Source organism: Lepisosteus platostomus, chromosome 19, assembly GCF_059453375.1.
Source record: "Lepisosteus platostomus isolate fLepPlt1 chromosome 19, fLepPlt1.hap1, whole genome shotgun sequence".
NCBI classification, from domain to species: domain Eukaryota; kingdom Metazoa; phylum Chordata; class Actinopteri; order Semionotiformes; family Lepisosteidae; genus Lepisosteus; species Lepisosteus platostomus.
The window spans coordinates 19,498,823-19,514,938 of record NC_142629.1 but is presented as its reverse complement, the minus strand read 5'-3'; the positions used below and the strand labels follow the sequence as shown (position 1 = coordinate 19,514,938).

The 16,116-nt window shown below is 40.1% G+C and overlaps 2 protein-coding genes across 6 annotated transcripts in view; one reads left to right on the top strand and one right to left on the bottom strand.

The window, feature by feature from the left end:
- The window catches only part of LOC148645370 (bifunctional apoptosis regulator-like), a 53,690-nt gene that overhangs the window by 4,104 nt on the left and 33,470 nt on the right, over positions 1-16,116 (bottom strand). The window contains exons 1-6 of one of the 3 annotated variants that reach the window (XM_088612293.1): positions 10,560-10,699; positions 9,658-10,119; positions 3,803-4,005; positions 2,563-2,898; positions 1,997-2,198; positions 1,448-1,617 (exon numbers count right to left, since the gene is read on the bottom strand). In XM_088612293.1, the coding sequence (XP_088468419.1) occupies positions 1,448-1,617; positions 1,997-2,198; positions 2,563-2,834 (644 nt within the window). In that variant the 5' untranslated portion in view covers positions 2,835-2,898; positions 3,803-4,005; positions 9,658-10,119; positions 10,560-10,699. Of the gene's footprint in view, positions 1-1,447; positions 1,618-1,996; positions 2,199-2,562; positions 2,899-3,465; positions 3,783-3,802; positions 4,006-9,657; positions 10,120-10,559; positions 10,700-16,116 lie in introns of those variants that run through there. The other 2 variants (XM_088612294.1, XM_088612295.1) reach the window with 2 other exon arrangements.
- parn (poly(A)-specific ribonuclease (deadenylation nuclease)) overlaps positions 4,552-16,116 on the top strand; it is a 29,886-nt gene continuing 18,321 nt past the window's right edge. For 2 of the 3 annotated variants that reach the window (XM_088612291.1, XM_088612290.1), the window contains exons 1-21: positions 4,552-4,669; positions 4,862-4,939; positions 5,085-5,164; positions 5,452-5,519; positions 5,612-5,693; positions 6,190-6,250; positions 7,324-7,489; positions 8,393-8,458; positions 8,892-8,930; positions 9,210-9,252; positions 10,446-10,526; positions 10,601-10,657; positions 10,807-10,884; positions 11,248-11,291; positions 11,748-11,790; positions 12,939-13,014; positions 13,361-13,471; positions 13,641-13,710; positions 15,276-15,331; positions 15,424-15,510; positions 15,594-15,668. In XM_088612291.1, coding sequence (XP_088468417.1) covers positions 4,651-4,669; positions 4,862-4,939; positions 5,085-5,164; positions 5,452-5,519; positions 5,612-5,693; positions 6,190-6,250; positions 7,324-7,489; positions 8,393-8,458; positions 8,892-8,930; positions 9,210-9,252; positions 10,446-10,526; positions 10,601-10,657; positions 10,807-10,884; positions 11,248-11,291; positions 11,748-11,790; positions 12,939-13,014; positions 13,361-13,471; positions 13,641-13,710; positions 15,276-15,331; positions 15,424-15,510; positions 15,594-15,668 — 1,480 coding nt within the window. In that variant the 5' untranslated portion in view covers positions 4,552-4,650. The remainder of the gene's footprint in view (positions 4,670-4,861; positions 4,940-5,084; positions 5,165-5,451; positions 5,520-5,611; positions 5,694-6,189; positions 6,251-7,323; positions 7,490-8,392; positions 8,459-8,891; positions 8,931-9,209; positions 9,253-10,445; positions 10,527-10,600; positions 10,658-10,806; positions 10,885-11,247; positions 11,292-11,747; positions 11,791-12,938; positions 13,015-13,360; positions 13,472-13,640; positions 13,711-15,275; positions 15,332-15,423; positions 15,511-15,593; positions 15,669-16,116) is intronic. The other variant, XM_088612292.1, reaches the window with a different exon arrangement.

The following is a 16,116-nucleotide window of genomic DNA, read 5'->3' as shown; positions in this document are numbered from 1 at the left end:
GTAAAATGTGCACAGTAACTTGTCAAACCTCTCATTTACACCAAAAACAGAAGAAACCTTCAGGTGTGCGCAGCGCCATGTTCTGTGATTCAGAAAAAGGTAACAACATTTCCGGTGAGGTGATGCGGCCCTATTATAATGCAAACAAGCAGGCTTGTGAAGACATCACTTTTAATCCAATAGAAATATTGATCTCGACTTTAAAACAGCTGTGCTGATAAATGGAACTAACTTGTTAACTCTGCATGCAGATCACACTGGAACATTTCTGCTGTGAAATGTGCGATGTACAACGTACCTATTCGCTCGTACATTGCAGTACATCAGTCATTACAGTGACTAGCGGGAAGGAAGGGCCACATCGCGTCTCAATTGGTGGGAAATCGAATGAGAGTTGCGTCAACATGGAGACTTACAGTACTTTCACAAAGTTCCCGATTCTGTGCTTTATTCAAAATTTTTTATTTTTTTCTATAACGTCAGTGAATTTATTTTGTTTCCGAGATTTAATTACCAGTCTGAGAAACTGGAACTGCACTTCCTCTTTGAGCACTGCTGGTGTTTTTATGAGATACAAACTGATGGGGGCTCTAAGGTTCAGTAAGATAATATTGATATATAAATATGGAACTACATTACTACTCTGTCTATTGTGCTGGCGTGCTGGTGTCCACACACATACTGCATAGCTGAAAGCTTCCAGTAATTATATCAAAATAGTGTTGCAGTTGCCCTTTAATTTACTGGCTCTATGTGCATCAGTAGCTGTAATACTGATGACACCTTTCTTTACTATTCCTGCGACTTCAGTCCAGCAAAGGATGCTTACAATCCTTACACAGTGAGAATATTAGTTCATTATTATAATAATATGATGTTATTATATTCAGTAATAACTAACCATGGGATCATCCCCAGTTAGTACTGTTTTTAGGTCACTGCCATTGGCTCTAGATTGCTATCACTACACATATAGAAATAAAGCAGCCAAACAAACAACAGACAATCTCTTCTTGCTGGATTTCTAAAGAAAACTTTTTTCCCCATTAACACAGTAAAACACTGGTTCCTTCAGTTTTCTAAAAGCTGTTAGATTTCTGTTAATCAACAAAGAATCTAAAGAGTGGGGCAAGACCAGAACTTTCAGACTTTTTCCTCTCCTCTCTTGGTACTGTATATTTTCCATTTTCTGACTTCCTGCACATAACCTAAATACAGTGTCTACCAAAGGGTAAACACCACTTAGCTGGAAAATTCCAGACTGGGGAAGTTATCCTGGTGACCTGGTAGCCACTTAGTTAATGTTCATCTCTGACCTAATCACAGTTGAGATATTCAGATTATTCAGACAGCCGTAATTTCTTGCCTGTCTAAGATAACGGGCAACAATCAGTTGACATCCCAGCAACTCTCCCCTGTGGGTGACGAATACCTGTATATGTCTCACCTTCCATTAACTTGTTCTTTTACGAACCCTTCCTGATAAAGAGAAGCCCAGGGTCCTAACTGTTCCAGCCAAAAGAGGACCTCTTCGGCAGCCCACTTCGTAACGGGTTTATGAACCAGAAGATCATGTTCTTCTTCTCTGCTCCTCCAGTGATACACCAGCAGCACCACCTGAAATAACAAAAAGACGACTCTTACTGCCAACAGAGGGGTAGATAGACCTTCATGAAAAACCACTGAGAAATGTAAAAGCTTACTTTTTAGCTAAGCTTTAGTTGAAAACCTCACCAAAGGTCCACCTGCACATCTGTATTTACAATGCAGCTTGGAACTGTGGCGCGTAGACAATCATTACAAAAGTGAAATTGTTTTTAAAAGTTCCCGACGATTAAAAACTAAAATGACACCTCCTGCCGAAGCCACCTGTCAGGCACCCCAGAGGGGCTCAGAAACACAGCTTTAGAGCACATCTTCCTCATATCCTAGTTCGGCAGGCGGTTTCTCTTTATTGACATGAAGACGACCCTGTTCAACAAGGGAGAATACTCACTGCCACACAGGTGAGAGCGGTGAGGACCCCAGAGAAGAAGCCCCCTCCCTGTGGCTGAGACCCACTCATTGCAACGGCTCTGGCGGCCTGCTCATCCCCATATCTCTGGAAAGCAAGGAGAGCGTGACTGACGCTGGGATTGACCTGAATCTCCTCTCGCCGCTTAAGCACCACTTCGGGAAACAGCTTCTCAACTGCACCCCTACAGGAAAAGGAATGACATTGTCATCGCTGTGGTTCACTTATCCAGAGATCTTCTTCACCTAAGAAACCTTCGGCTGCCCCGTCTGGAAAGCCCCAGTCCTTATTTCCCTCACTTCACACTTCTCTTTTCATAGCCCACTTCTCATAGAGAAGAAACAATTTACAATCGATTCTGCTAACATGGGAAAGCTCTCATCTGACAGTTGTAAAAGTAAGAAATCAGTGACCCGCAAAATGAATGAACACAGGAGTCTATTGAAAATCAGAAGCGATGTCATCGAAAGTGCCACCTCTTATCAGCGACAGTGAATAGTTCCCTGTCTCCCATCATCACTGGCGGAATATTTTCCGGAATCTCTTACCTTAACACTATATTGACCTTGGGAAAACCCTCCCATTTCTCCCTGCATTCTGGACATTCATGTTTCCTGGAGGACTCCCACCACAGTGCCAGGCAGTGTCTACAGAAACTGTGTCCGCAGTTCAGTGTGGTTGGATTGACCAGAATGTCATAGCAGCAGTGGCAGGAGAATTCGGTCTCGGAGATCACATGGCCAGATACTTGAGAGGGATGGTCTGAATGAACTGAAAATGCTCCGGGATCGACACCTCCTGTCATTGGGACATCTGTCATTAGGTCTTCTGGCTGATAAATTCTTTATTCATAAACAAGTAACATTTTTGGACATTTAATCAGTCTGCAAAAAAAGCACAAGATATAGATGTCTTACATTTCAATAGAAAAGAGTAAAGGAGTATTATACATAATACACAGAGTACTGTTCTATTAAAAGCAACATTTCAGAATCAAGTCACAGGTTCCTGAACACCTACATAATTCTTCTAATTCAGCTTCTTGTTAGCAATACACTCCACAGTCCCCATATTCCACCTATCTCTAATACAGATTCCTGCTATTACCCAGATAACTCCCTAGAATGCAGTTCCTTCAGGTAAAGGGATCTTATTTAGACATTTGTATAAAGATCCGTTAACAGCTACAAGGCACTTCGATTTTGATCTGATGCATGTCATGATATCTCAACATGAAGGATACCTTATCTGCATTTTAAATGTCAAGGACAATACCAAGAAACAGTATTCATCCTCAGTAAAAATCACATGCAAAACAGACGTAACACAATAAGAACTCATGTGTAGCTATTACGTGAAAGTGCTCCTTTTTCATGTCTAACCTGCCCTTAATAATGCTTAACAATGTCCTTAATTAAGATTTTAAATGTTCTCAAATAAACAGAACTGACCGTACGACACGTGCAAAAACTAGATCCATTTAAAAATACACAATTTACTGCAACCTAATCATTAAGCACAATTATCGGTTGCATTCGCAGGTCGGAGGCTGAAGAAATGCTCGTGTCCCACATTTTAAAACAAATCCTAAAGTAAAATTCCTCCTTCAAAACTAAAAACATTCTTCATAATATTCACCAGACAGCAGCCTAAAACACTACGATGGCCTTTAATGGTTATGCGTCAAGTGTCAGGTGAACATTACGTCTAATCGCTCAGGCTTTTTATAAAACTGCAAAACGTGAGGAGCCTCTAAGATACATCAATGTTGTTTTAAAGGCACGATACCGTCACATGAAGACACAATATTTACGCATCTTCTTCAGCAGGGTCCCACCCTTTGCTTCCGGGCAGCGGAGAGGCCTGTCACATCAACACACTTCCTCTTTCCGGCGTGAGGCCCGCCCATTCGCCCCGCCTTCTCTCCGCCCATTAGTCCGCGGGCAGACTCGCAAGCCGCCTATTGGCTAATCGAGCCGTCAGTCGCTCGGCTGGGGACGAGAGTTCCACATGTGTCAGACGGAGCTGGTGTCACACGGTCCGGAGTAGTGCGATGTGTGACACCGTATTTACGTTGGCTAACTCGCGTTAATAAGACCGAGGTTATAGCTTCACAATTCTCATCATAAGCCTAATAAAAAAACTAAATGTACTTCCTGCAATTTGTTTCTGTCATATAAGAGTATGTTTTAGATTATACATCCTAATTAAACTAGTTTTTACCTGTCCTTAGCTTTAGGACCTACAAAAATATTGACCCAAAGCTCCCTGTTTCTAACCAAAGATACCAAGAACGCTTCATAACAGGACAACCCTGTCTGCTTCCCCACTGTACAAAACCCATGAACGTCCTGACTTTCTCTTTCAGTCTTTCCTATGGCAGAATTGTAACAAGTGGACCCGTCCGGCCTTACAGTAAGAATTATAGGACAGAAAGAGACTCCTGGTGCTTTTTAATAGTGGTGAATAGTAGCTAATCAGACTTTGACAGGGGATTTGGTGACCAATTCTCCTCGAACAGGTCATTTTGGGGGAAACCCACGTGATTTAAACTCGTGCCCCGGAAGTGCTTGTGAGAAAAAGGTTAAAGGGCGCTTTTTGGAGTCGCCTGTTTGGTTGTTTGTGGTTCTGCAGGAATGGAGATAACAAGGAAAAGTAAGTCTTGCACAGTGTGAACGGTCTCGATGTGAAAATATGCCATCATAAATACGTGTTTTAAAAAACTACTTGCTGTTATTAAATGTTAAGGAAAGAAAACGTATTGTTTGCTTTGTTTTCAGACATGAGTAAAATGATGGTAAAGAGCGTGCATGCATACCTACCTAATATTGCTGCCTGTTATTGCAGATTTTAAAGAGCGCTTGAACGCGATATACAGTGCAATAGAAGAAGCGGATTTTCTTGCCATCGATGGGGAGTTTTCAGGTACGTTTTCTTTATTTTTCAGATTATCAGTTAAGACACGTGAGAGTTTCGTGTGGGTCGTACTGGTTCTATGCATTTTTTTCCTTGCTGGTATAGCTCAGTAACATATTCAGGAATTTTTAACTCGTGTTTTAATTCACTGAAGGGATCAGCGATGGACCTTCTGTAAGTGCGTTAACTAACGGGTTGGATACGCCAGAAGAGAGGTATCGTAAACTGAAAAAGGTACACCTCATTGCTTTATTACTAAGAGTATCATTGTGTTTTTCAGTTTATAATCTTTTTAAAATGTCAGCTGTTAATGTTCTAACGCCATGCTTTTTACGAGACCTGTGCATCTTTTTAAAATAGTAGTTCTTGCATTTCTTCCTGCGCTTGTTGGAAAATATTCCGCTTTCTCTTTATTTCAATGGGAATATAGTTCTTGTCGGTTTTAATTGCCATGTTTGCAGTTGTTTTGTGTTCATTTCACCTTCCACTAATCCTGTGATCCATTTGGTTTCTCCTTCAAGCATTCCATGGACTTTCTGCTTTTTCAGTTTGGTCTATGTACATTTAAATATGACCACTCGGAGTCCAAGTGAGTTCTTCTTAACTTGCTTTTAAATTAAAGTGGATCTGTTTGCCATCCTGTCTTGTACGTAAATGCTTTTGCTCTTCCTGTTTCCGCAGGTATGTCATGAAGGCTTTTAACTTTTATATCTTTCCAAAGCCCTTTAATAGAAATTCACCAGATATTAAGTTTGTCTGTCAAGTAAGTTATTTTCTTTAAAATTCATTTTTTTTCCATAACCTATTCCTTAAAAGATAAAGGTTTCCATGACTTTAAAAGTCTAATCCTTAGCCTTTGTGGGGGGTAAATGGACATTCTCTTTAAAAGGAAATAGTCTGGCTGTTGGTTATATTGCTGATGGGACTCAGACCTATGAAAGTCATTAAATTGGAACAAATGCAACTCATACTTTTGAAAAGCTAAAGTATGCCTAGATAGCTACTTGTTACATTTGCAACTCCAATGTACAGAACCCACATCTGTACAGAAACCTAATTGAATTGTATTACTTGCTGAGCTGAAAGTCTGGTCTCATCTGCTTTAACGCCAGTGTCATCTTTTTGTTTGGGGTCTACAGTAATAGTTTTTAACTGTCAAAGATTGCCTCTATTTCTTATTCATAGACTGTTTTGAATGAGCACTTGAAATGTTTTTTTCTTTTCTCAATATACTGAACATGGGTTTCATTTTATTTCAGAGTTCCAGTATAGATTTTCTAGCAAATCAGGGATTTGACTTCAACAAAGTATTTTGCAATGGTAAGTGGAGGTCCAATAACACGTTATTGCTCTATATACAGTGTTGTCCGTAAGTATTTGGAGAGTGACATGAAATGGTGGGACCATGTATAAAAAGGGCTACGATTCCTAAATGGTTCACCCAATATAGACGTAAATACCCTCAAATTAAAGCTGACCTTCTGCACTTTAACCTCGTAGTCATTTTCTTTCAAATTCAATGTGCTGGAGTACAGAGCCAAAACCGCAGAAATTCACTGTCCAAATAATTATGGACTGCACTATATATTCTCCATATATATTTGGATATTCAGTACTTTTTCCTTATTTTGTTTTGATCATTGATTATCCACAGTGAACTCAAGTGACTGTTGCACGTCACCTCATTGCTGATTTAATCAATCACAGGTGTTGAGGACCTTCTACCCATCCAGCTTGGTGAAAATCAAGAAAGGCACAGTAGCCTCTCTCAAGGGAACAGAGGAACGGCTGTGCCTTTGGTGTTTTAGAGCCTGGGCTGGGGTGTGATGGGTCAGGGGAGCTGCCAACAATCCTCTTGAGCAGTGAATCAAGGTTTTGAGTACAGGGCTCTGATGGGTGGTGCAGAATGTGTGGGCATAAGGATGTGCTAATGGCTATGAAAAAGGGGTGTTTTGCGCAGATGCTGTAGCTTTGGACTTGGGAGTCCGAGTGTACTGGTTTTTGCAGCTGTCCGTTTGCTGCAAACCAGTGTCTCTAATGGTTATGATGGTCCGTCTGCTTTACAACTACACTGATCAAGGCCTGATACCTCATCTGCCGCCCTTCCTGTGGGCTCAACCTATCGTGACCCTGTCAATCCCCATGGTTTTCTTGAGATGAAGATTTGACTTATGCCATGAAATGCCCTTCTCACCAGATACGAGTCTCACTGAACATTTGTGGGGTGAGTTTAAAGGAAGTGTAGCTTCTCATGCTCTTAGGCTCATATACCTAATGATCAGGCACATGCTTGTCCTGACTCGACAAGAGGAATAGGACAGACTCCCACATGGAGGCACCTACAGTCTGACATTTCTGGAAATCTACTTCAACCAGGCTGCCCTTTTCTGTAGGAATACCATATCTGAATCAAGAAGAGGAGAGCCAGCTAAGGGAACAGTATGAGGAGAAGCGATCGCAGTCCAATGGTGCTGGAACACCGTCCTTCATCTCCCCAAACTCCTCCAAGGGACCGTTCAATGTACCAGAGGAGCACAAGGATTTCATCAACAAAGTTGTGTAAGTATCCATTTTTTCCAGAGGGAGGATCTCTGAATTTCTGTTAATGCTTTAGAAAATAGACATGCTTAGGGATCTAGTTGCAGGTGGATTTACTGTTTTGGATGTGTCAAAGACCTTGTGTGATAAAGACCAGCTTCCTGCCTTTGTAGACGTACATCCCTCCAGCTCTCAGCTTTCTGTGGCAGATTTCATGTCAAGGAATACCCAAGTATTTGAAATTAGTGGCCAGGCTGTTTTGAGTCACAACTGCATGTAAATGGTGGCTCTGTGTTGATTCAAAGTTTGAAATGCAGGTTGAAGCCCTCCAGGTGTTGAAGTTTGGGTCTACTATGTTAATTGACTGTTCCATGTAGGAGCAGAGAGCATGTCTATATGTAGACTATGAAGGAACAAGACATTAATTCCACTTTAAATCATGGAAATAAAGCCAAAATATTATATTAATGAAGCTTCTTGAGGTGCCAGGTTTGACTGTGTAGTTATTACTGAACGTAGCTGGGCTTGGGTCTAGACTGTGGCTTACTTGTGCAGTCAGTGGATGTCTGACTGATGTCCTCCAGCTGATGTGTGTGTTTAACTGTGTCGAATGAAAACTCTGATTGGTGTATATGTATTCACTTTCTCCTTGTTACTTGTAAAAGTAACCCAAGCTGACTAGATCATTTTCAGGCGGTATACTATTGATTAACGTTAACAACTTAATGCTTTAAAATAACTTTCAGGATTTTTCTTAGGCTTCAGGTGATATTAGGACGTTTTTTTTAAACTCTTGTTGGAAGTTAAGCAGAAAATGAAAGTGTTTCTCATTAATGCCTTTATTTTCCAGTTTATTAACTTTTGTGCAGGGTGTGCTTCCTCTTGGGGCCCTGTGATAGAATTTCTTATCTGGATTTGTTTCAGCGAAGAAGTAGAAGGCTTGTTGAACACTGCAGGAAAGACCAGCGTGGCGCTGCCTCCGTGCACTGGGTAAGAGCTACGTCAAGAGTTACTTGACACGTGGGCTTTCTGCTGGTAACTTCACTTTCTTTTAAATGGAATGCCATGGAATGGGTGTATGTTCCTACCCTGACTTAAATGCTAGAGCTGTCTCTACATCTCACTCTATAGATGTTGCTTTGTATTAACATATTATAGCCAAGATAGAATCTGTGTTCACAGTTTGCAGAAGGTCTTGCTGTTACATAGCCTGCTCTCTAGCACCTGATGGGGACGAAGTGAGGGGAGTGAATATGGTGCTGCAGCTGTGGTGAAAGTGTTGCACCTGTTGGTTTTTCTTGAATGCTAAAGTGTTTACCTGGTTCAATTGTTTTCTGTTACCATTACTGGTACGTCATCTGTTTCTCAAAGCTTTTTAATCTGGGCCAGATCTGCAGAGTACTCTTTTTATTTTTGTTTTTAGGTATCAGAGGAAGTTAATTTATCAGACCTTAAACTGGAAGTAAGTATTTGCTATTTTTATTTACAATATATAGCTCTTTACTTTTGAGATGCTGAAATCAAATTACAAATGACTTTCAAATGATGAGTACGGCTGTCGTGATAAAGATTCAATGCAAAAATTGAAATGCATAGTGTAATGGAACAGTTATTGGTAGTGGTGAGAAGAGAAACTTGTTTTTTTCTAAACTCAGTCTAGAAATATTGTGCCATTGCATACTTACTGAGCAGTGGCTTAAAAAAATTCCATAGTAAAGTTTGTCAATTTTTCCTTTTGCAGATACCCTAAGGGTGTTCATGTAGAAACCATTGAAACGGAGAAGGTAAGATCGTGTAGTCACTGTATTTGCTTATCGCTTGAAGGGGCTTATATCAAACACCCTTAATTCAGTATTGTAGAACTAGTTAGATTTGAGTCGGTATTAAGTGCATTTAGAAAATGCAAAGTACAGCAATTCCTATAATTAAACAATGGTACAACTGCAGGGTGATGTGTTGTATTACAACTTCACGGTTCATGAAGAAGTGGAAGTTCTTGCTCTTAAATGATCAATTTGTCAAATTGGAATTTGTCTGATCAAGTTCCAGTATTACAGTGCTTTTTTATACAAAATACATTTCAAGAAGCCTAAGTGTTTATGTTCTATAACTGGAGAGACTGCAGAAAATGGTTCATTGCAGTTTTCACCTCTTTTCAGTAAATTGTAATGCTGAGAAGGTGCTCTTACCAGACTAGTTTATCCAGTCGTACAATTAGTCTGCCAGTTGTATTAATTTCTTCATTAAATGGACGTTCTTGCTTTAGTGGTGTCTGGCATCTGTGTTCTGTGATTTTATAGAATAGCAGACTTTGCTTATTTCTCCTTTGCTGAGTAATCGGTTACTCAGTTACGTGGCACAGGCGTGGCGGCAGTATTTAGCATGTGCTGGGCAATGCCAGGTTGGGGAAGCAGGGTGTCTTCACCAGTGCCATGTTCTGAGGATGTCCTCCCCGTGTGCAGCTTGGTGATCAGCTGTTTGAGTTGAGGCCCTCAAGGATACTTCTGTAGGATCTTCTGTACTTTCCTAATCCAGTGGGTGGCACATCATAGATCGGTTTTAGTGCAGTCCTCACTTGGCGAGTAGACTCCTTGTACTTTTCACATCCATCGTATTTGGAGATATTCCCGTGAATTTTCTTTCCACAACAGCTGAGAAAATATTCAAAACACAATTTTGTTTGAAAACAACAAATGTTGGCTTTTCTTTATTTTCAGGTGTAGTTTAAGAATTTTGTTTCTGGTGGTAAAAATTGTGGTGAGAAGATGGGTGTGTGAAGACTGATCTTAATTTTGTATTTAAGCACTGTAATAACTGTAAAGTGGTTAAAATCATTATCGGTCTCGGTTGCGATTTTCCCTCTAAAGCACTCTGCAGTGTCCAAAAAATTTAATTCTCTGCCCCCAATCAGTGAGGCTTATGGTACAGGGCATTGTTAGCTTTTGCTTAAGTTTCTCCTGTTCTTCATGCGTCTTAGAAAGAGAGATGTATTTTAATCAGCAAGGTGGATGAAGAAGAGCGGAAAAGGAGAGAACAATATAAGCAAGAAAAAGAGCAGGTATGCCATTTAATGTTTTGATTTTTTTTTTACCTTAAGTTGTGCCACAAATTACAATATTTTTCTCTTTACAGGAGGAGCTGAATGATGCTGTGGGTTTCTCCAGGGTCATTCATGCCATTTCAAAGTCGGCAAGTATTCCAAAATTGAGTACATGTTCATGATGAAGGAAGATGTCAAATCTAGTGCCGAGGGGTTCACCGTCTATAAATGATAGAAGGGTAGTCTGAGTTACTGCTGATTGGTCACAAGTCCGTCTCTTACTCTTTTTCACTTGCAGGGGAAACTTGTGGTTGGTCATAACATGCTGTTAGATGTAATGCATACAATCCATCAGTTCTACTGCCCGCTGCCAGAGGTAGGCGTTTCGTTACCGTTGTGAAGGGGTTCAGGGCAAGGGAATGAGCTGATTTGCAGAATTGCTTTTAAGGAATAAAGAACAGTTGTTAAAATATTTGACTGAGGTTTTAGGATATGTGATGAATCAATTCAAAATGAATTCTCATGTATTGCTTTAAATATTAATAGCTTTGTGAAATTAATTTTATCGTAAGTAGTTTGAAAACCACTTTAGGTTTCTTCTGAACTCATTTATTAAGTTGCCATTTTGATCTTTTGAGCACCATGTGTAGGAGATAGAAAATCTTGAGGTCAGGTCCTGGCTGTTTGATTTGAAATCTGATGGGATCATAAACATTATTACTTCTCCCTCTGATTCTAGGCACTGAATGAATTTAAAGAGGTTACAATGTGCGTCTTCCCTAGGTAAGCTTATTACCACTTCCTACCTTTACAATTTCAATTCTTACAAATAGTACGTTTTGTGACTTGTAGTACTGGTAACGTTTGTACTTGTACAGTTATGGACTTGTGAATCTCCATTTGTCTAAGATGCAGGAAACTGGATACATTAGGGTTTCTTACTCCAGGACAACACCTGCAGGCTTTCGTTCCAGCTGAGCTTGAAACCGCGTTTCTTAGTGGGAATATTAGCAGCTGGAGTAGATGGTTGAGTGGAAAAGGCAGTCGTTTGGTATTTTGTTTTACTTGGAAAATGCAGTCGTTTAAAAGGAAACGGGCAATCGTGATTAAGAGATTAAAGCCATTTTAATGCGTTTAAGTTTTCAGTCCCAGTCATCAACCCCAGTCCTGGTCCTGTGGACCACACACCTGCTTAACTGCTTCCCTGTATCGCTCATTCTGACTTGTTTTGTTTTTTAGGCTGTTGGACACCAAGCTTATGGCCTCTACGCAGCCTTTTAAGGTATGGGCCTTGTAGCCTGCTGGAGCAGTAGTTCCCCACAGCCCAGGCTGGGGACCAGTTCCAGCTGAGCTCTAAATTCCCAGCGCTGGCTAAGCGAGGAAGGAAGTTACTCAGAACCAACAATCGCATAACTGTATTTCAAGGGTCTGGTTTCCAGTGGCTTCAGCATGAGTTTTCTGCAGCCTTCTCTCAATTTGTTACCCATGTGTCTGACTAACCATTCTTAATAGGTGGTCAGTTTACAATCAACAGATGGGTAGGAAGGAGAAGTGAGCTTTATTTTCCTGCAGCAGTTGTTCGAGTGGGTTACATTTTAGACCGCACACCTGAGTGAAGGCGGTTCTGAAACTTGAAACAGGAGTACAAATCTAATTTTCCCTTAAGAGCCAAAAGCAGATTTTATAATGTGCCACCAAAAGGTGAAATCAGTGAGGCTGTGATTAAGATCTCAGCTGGATAAAAAGGCACCACAGCGGCCCCACAGTCCAGGGGCTGGGGGCACTACTGCAGGAGTGTGATTTGCTGAGCAAAGTGAAATGAGAATCTGTTGTCCTCTAGGTGGCAGCATGGCTGAGGTTTTTGCCATTTAATAAAACACTTTGCATGCTGTGTTTTTGTTACAGGATAGTTTATGCACAGTTCAGGACGACCTGGTGAACTAAGTCGAGATAAGCACAGTATTGCTTGCAAGTAACCATAGTAACCATTTGTTGCTAATTTCCAAGCAATGTGGGGGGGGATCATAAGTGATACTGTGTGATGAAATGTGATATACAGTTATACAGTTATCAATAATGTCGGTAAGACGTCTTTTAGAAAATGGTGTGGATTTCTGGTCACCTTGGTGTGTAAATATTAGTGGGAAGAGTTCCAACGAGAATGGCCAGGATAATTTCTGGTCGCTAAGGAATGTTACACAGAGGAATGTGATACAAGTATGCAGAATTCCAAAAGGCCGTTCTAAGAGGCTTGTTGGAGTCGGGGACAGACTGTTCAGCCATGTTCTTGAAACACTTAAGGTATTCAGATCAGATTGTTAATGGCTTAGCAACCAGAAAAGACAAGTCATTTCCTTGTTTGTACTAAACTGTTGCCATTTTCTTATTGTATAAACCAAGTTAACATGCTTTATTTCTGGTTGTTGTTAGGAGCTTATTAACAACACTTCATTGGCAGAATTGGAAAAGCAATTAAAAGAAACACCTTTCAAACCCCCAAAAGTTGGTAAGAAATCTTTGCAGTTGTCAGGCCTCAGTTCCCGATCTTCAACACGGAGACTAAGCCGAGACTGAAGAGCTGGAAATGAATTTTGATGTAAAACTTCCAGTTACAATGCTTGTGTTCTTAATGTGAACATCATGTTTGACTGTATTGTCTGACTTTGTAACCACAAACATTTTAGACGGTTATATAGATGGCGCAAAATGTAATGTAGACTAATCGGCAAAATATGTCAAACATAACTAACCGTGCTGGTTCATTGGCAATTTCAGACACCCTGTTTTGGCTTTTAATGAGTCTTGTCCCATACGGTTTTCTAGAATTGAAGTTGCTCGGTTTCTTGTTCCAGAAAGCGCGGATGGATTCCCTAGCTACGACACTGCATCGGAACAGCTCCATGAAGCTGGCTATGATGCTTATATAACAGGCCTCTGCTTCATCTCCATGGCAAACTATTTTGGTATGGATTTTGTGCTTGCTTGAGAATTGCATTAACTTTTTTTATAACACATTGACTGACCTTCCCTGCAAATACGATACCATGCGAGTCTGAAACAATCACCTGGATTGCTAATGTTAAATAAGCATCTGTGACATTACAGCAGTAACTCTTTGCATTTTTTTCTTAGGAACATTTCTTACTCCCCCAAAACAACACATCTCTGCCAGATCTAAGCTCATTGAACCCTTCTTCAACAAGTAAGTACTGGGTGTGATCAGTTTTTTTTTTTTAGATTAGCAAAACCTTGAATGCTTCCTATTGCTCTTCATGGATAAAATAAGCATTTTACAGGTACTTCAAACACTGCATTATTTTTAAGTGAAGGGGTGGCAGGTATCCAGATAAGGTTTGGTATTTTCGAGGATCACATATCCTGAAAATAACTTAAGGTGTGCTTGCAGAAAACATGTGTTCCTGAAAGTAGCCGTGTTGCATCTGTTGCTACTCTGAAGTTATCGCTACAGCCCCCTTTAACTACACGGTAACTGAATCCTTTACTGTGTGCTCTAAACAAATTCCAAATTAATCATAAAATGCTTTGAACATATGTGCAAGAGTTGGGTTACTGACACTTGCCAATAGGGCAAAAATCCAATAATAGGAAGTAGGTCAAATTCTTACTTTTTTTTAATGTGGTTGACCACAGAGGAAGAAGTTATTTTTAAAAGAATACGTCTGTATTTTAGCAAATCTGAATTTTCATCCATCTTGAGAACATCTTATTAAAGAGTTTTTAGCCAAATCAGATATTGTTACATCTATCTGGTGGTTGGGTAGTGCACGTTCAAAATAACTTCTGAATTAACTAATTTTTTGCTAAATGGTTTTAGGCCTAAAGCTACTCCAGCCTTGCATTACCTTTATCAGGAGAGACTTTGTTGCTTTTGCTTTACTCAATCTTTATTTAGATTGAACAGCCCACTAGTGACTGAGAAACCGCCACTTTTTTTGAGTGAACGATTAAAAAGAAAGATCTAAGATACAATGGCTAACTTTTTTTTTTTACTGTTGGACTTTTCTATGTTTTGAAGGTGAACAAGTTTAGGTAATTGTGGTACATTTAAATGTGAAACAGCATGCGGCAGAAAAGCTCTGGTTGGTTTTCATGTTAACTTCACACTTGGTACATACTGTAGTCTGTGCATTTGGTGTAGGACTGCCAGCTGGGACAACTCTTATGTGGGCCAATCCATTGACTCCAAGAGCAGTCGTACTGTTCTTGCTTCTACAAACGCATGATTAGTGTCGTGTTGATTTTAAGTAGCTCATTTAAACTTGTAGACCGTGGGGAGTTTTAAATATCCTTCGATGAGGTGATTGAGTAAATGTGAATTGTACACCAAGCGTCCATCTTCGTCTTGAGCAGTGAGGAAAAGATGAAATTTTAAAAACACGACGGAGCCCTGTAATCTTCCATGCAAAAAACTTGCCGACTAAAAAGAAGCTGGGGGTAAAATCAAAGTAAATGTACTTGCAAATTGTTAATGTCTGATTTAGCTTATTTGTGATCACAAATTCTGTATGTACAGTCTTATATTTCTAATACACACGACTAATAAAACAAAGTTTGAAGGAGTTGTGGGGTGTGCATTCGACAGTCTAATTTGTACCGGAAAATAGTTTTGTAACCTCCACTTCTGGAAAGTCCATCAACATACTGTTTTTAAATCTAGAGACTAAATGGTGTGGGAGTAATGTTTTCTTGTGAATGTCTTGAGCCAAGCACACCACCTGAATTTTTAAAGTGAGTTTTTTCTTCTAGGCTTTTCCTTATGAGGGTGATAGACATTCCGTACCTCAATATAAGTGGACCTGACTGTGAGTAATTTCAGTCTGTTTTGAGATTTCAAGTCACCTCTCCTGTCATAGTGGCCGTCTTCTTGCTTAACCTTACTACTTTCTGCCCTCAGTGCAGCCAAAGAGAGACCATGTTCTCTACGTCACCTTTCCGAAGGAGTGGAAAACGAGCGATCTGTACCAGCTCTTCAGTGCCTTTGGTAAGACTCGGTGGTAGATGAAAACCTTTAGTTCATGGCACAGAAATGAAGGACCATTTATCTGACTCTTTCTATGCTTGCAGGTAACATTCAGGTATCCTGGATTGACGACACGTCGGCATTTGTGTGTTTGAGTCAGACTGACCAAGTACAAATTGGTAAGGATACCAGATTTTTGCACTGTTCCTAATTTGTGCATATTAAGTATAACTCGGTATTCAAGCTATATGCAAAGGAACTTTAATTGGAAGGCCTGCTCACTTTTTTTTACTTTTTAAAACTGGTTTCAGTTTTGGAGCCTTGAAAATATTCAAGTGCAGATATTACAGAAATGTATGCTCTTCTAAAAAACTAGATATATGTGGATAATGCTTCCCGTTCTTGAGTATAATTAAAACGGTGACATCAATCACTGTTGGTGTTGCAATGTTTAGCTTTCTAGAAGCTGTCAAACTGGCTGTGGAATCTGGTTTGAAAGAAATCGGTGTTAAAAATTGAAATTAATCAATTGGCTAAAGGTTAGTTCAATGCTGAATAACAAACTAGACCTACACCCTGATGGAAACCACACAAACCTGCAGTTTTCTTAGGAAGGTTATTCTGTTA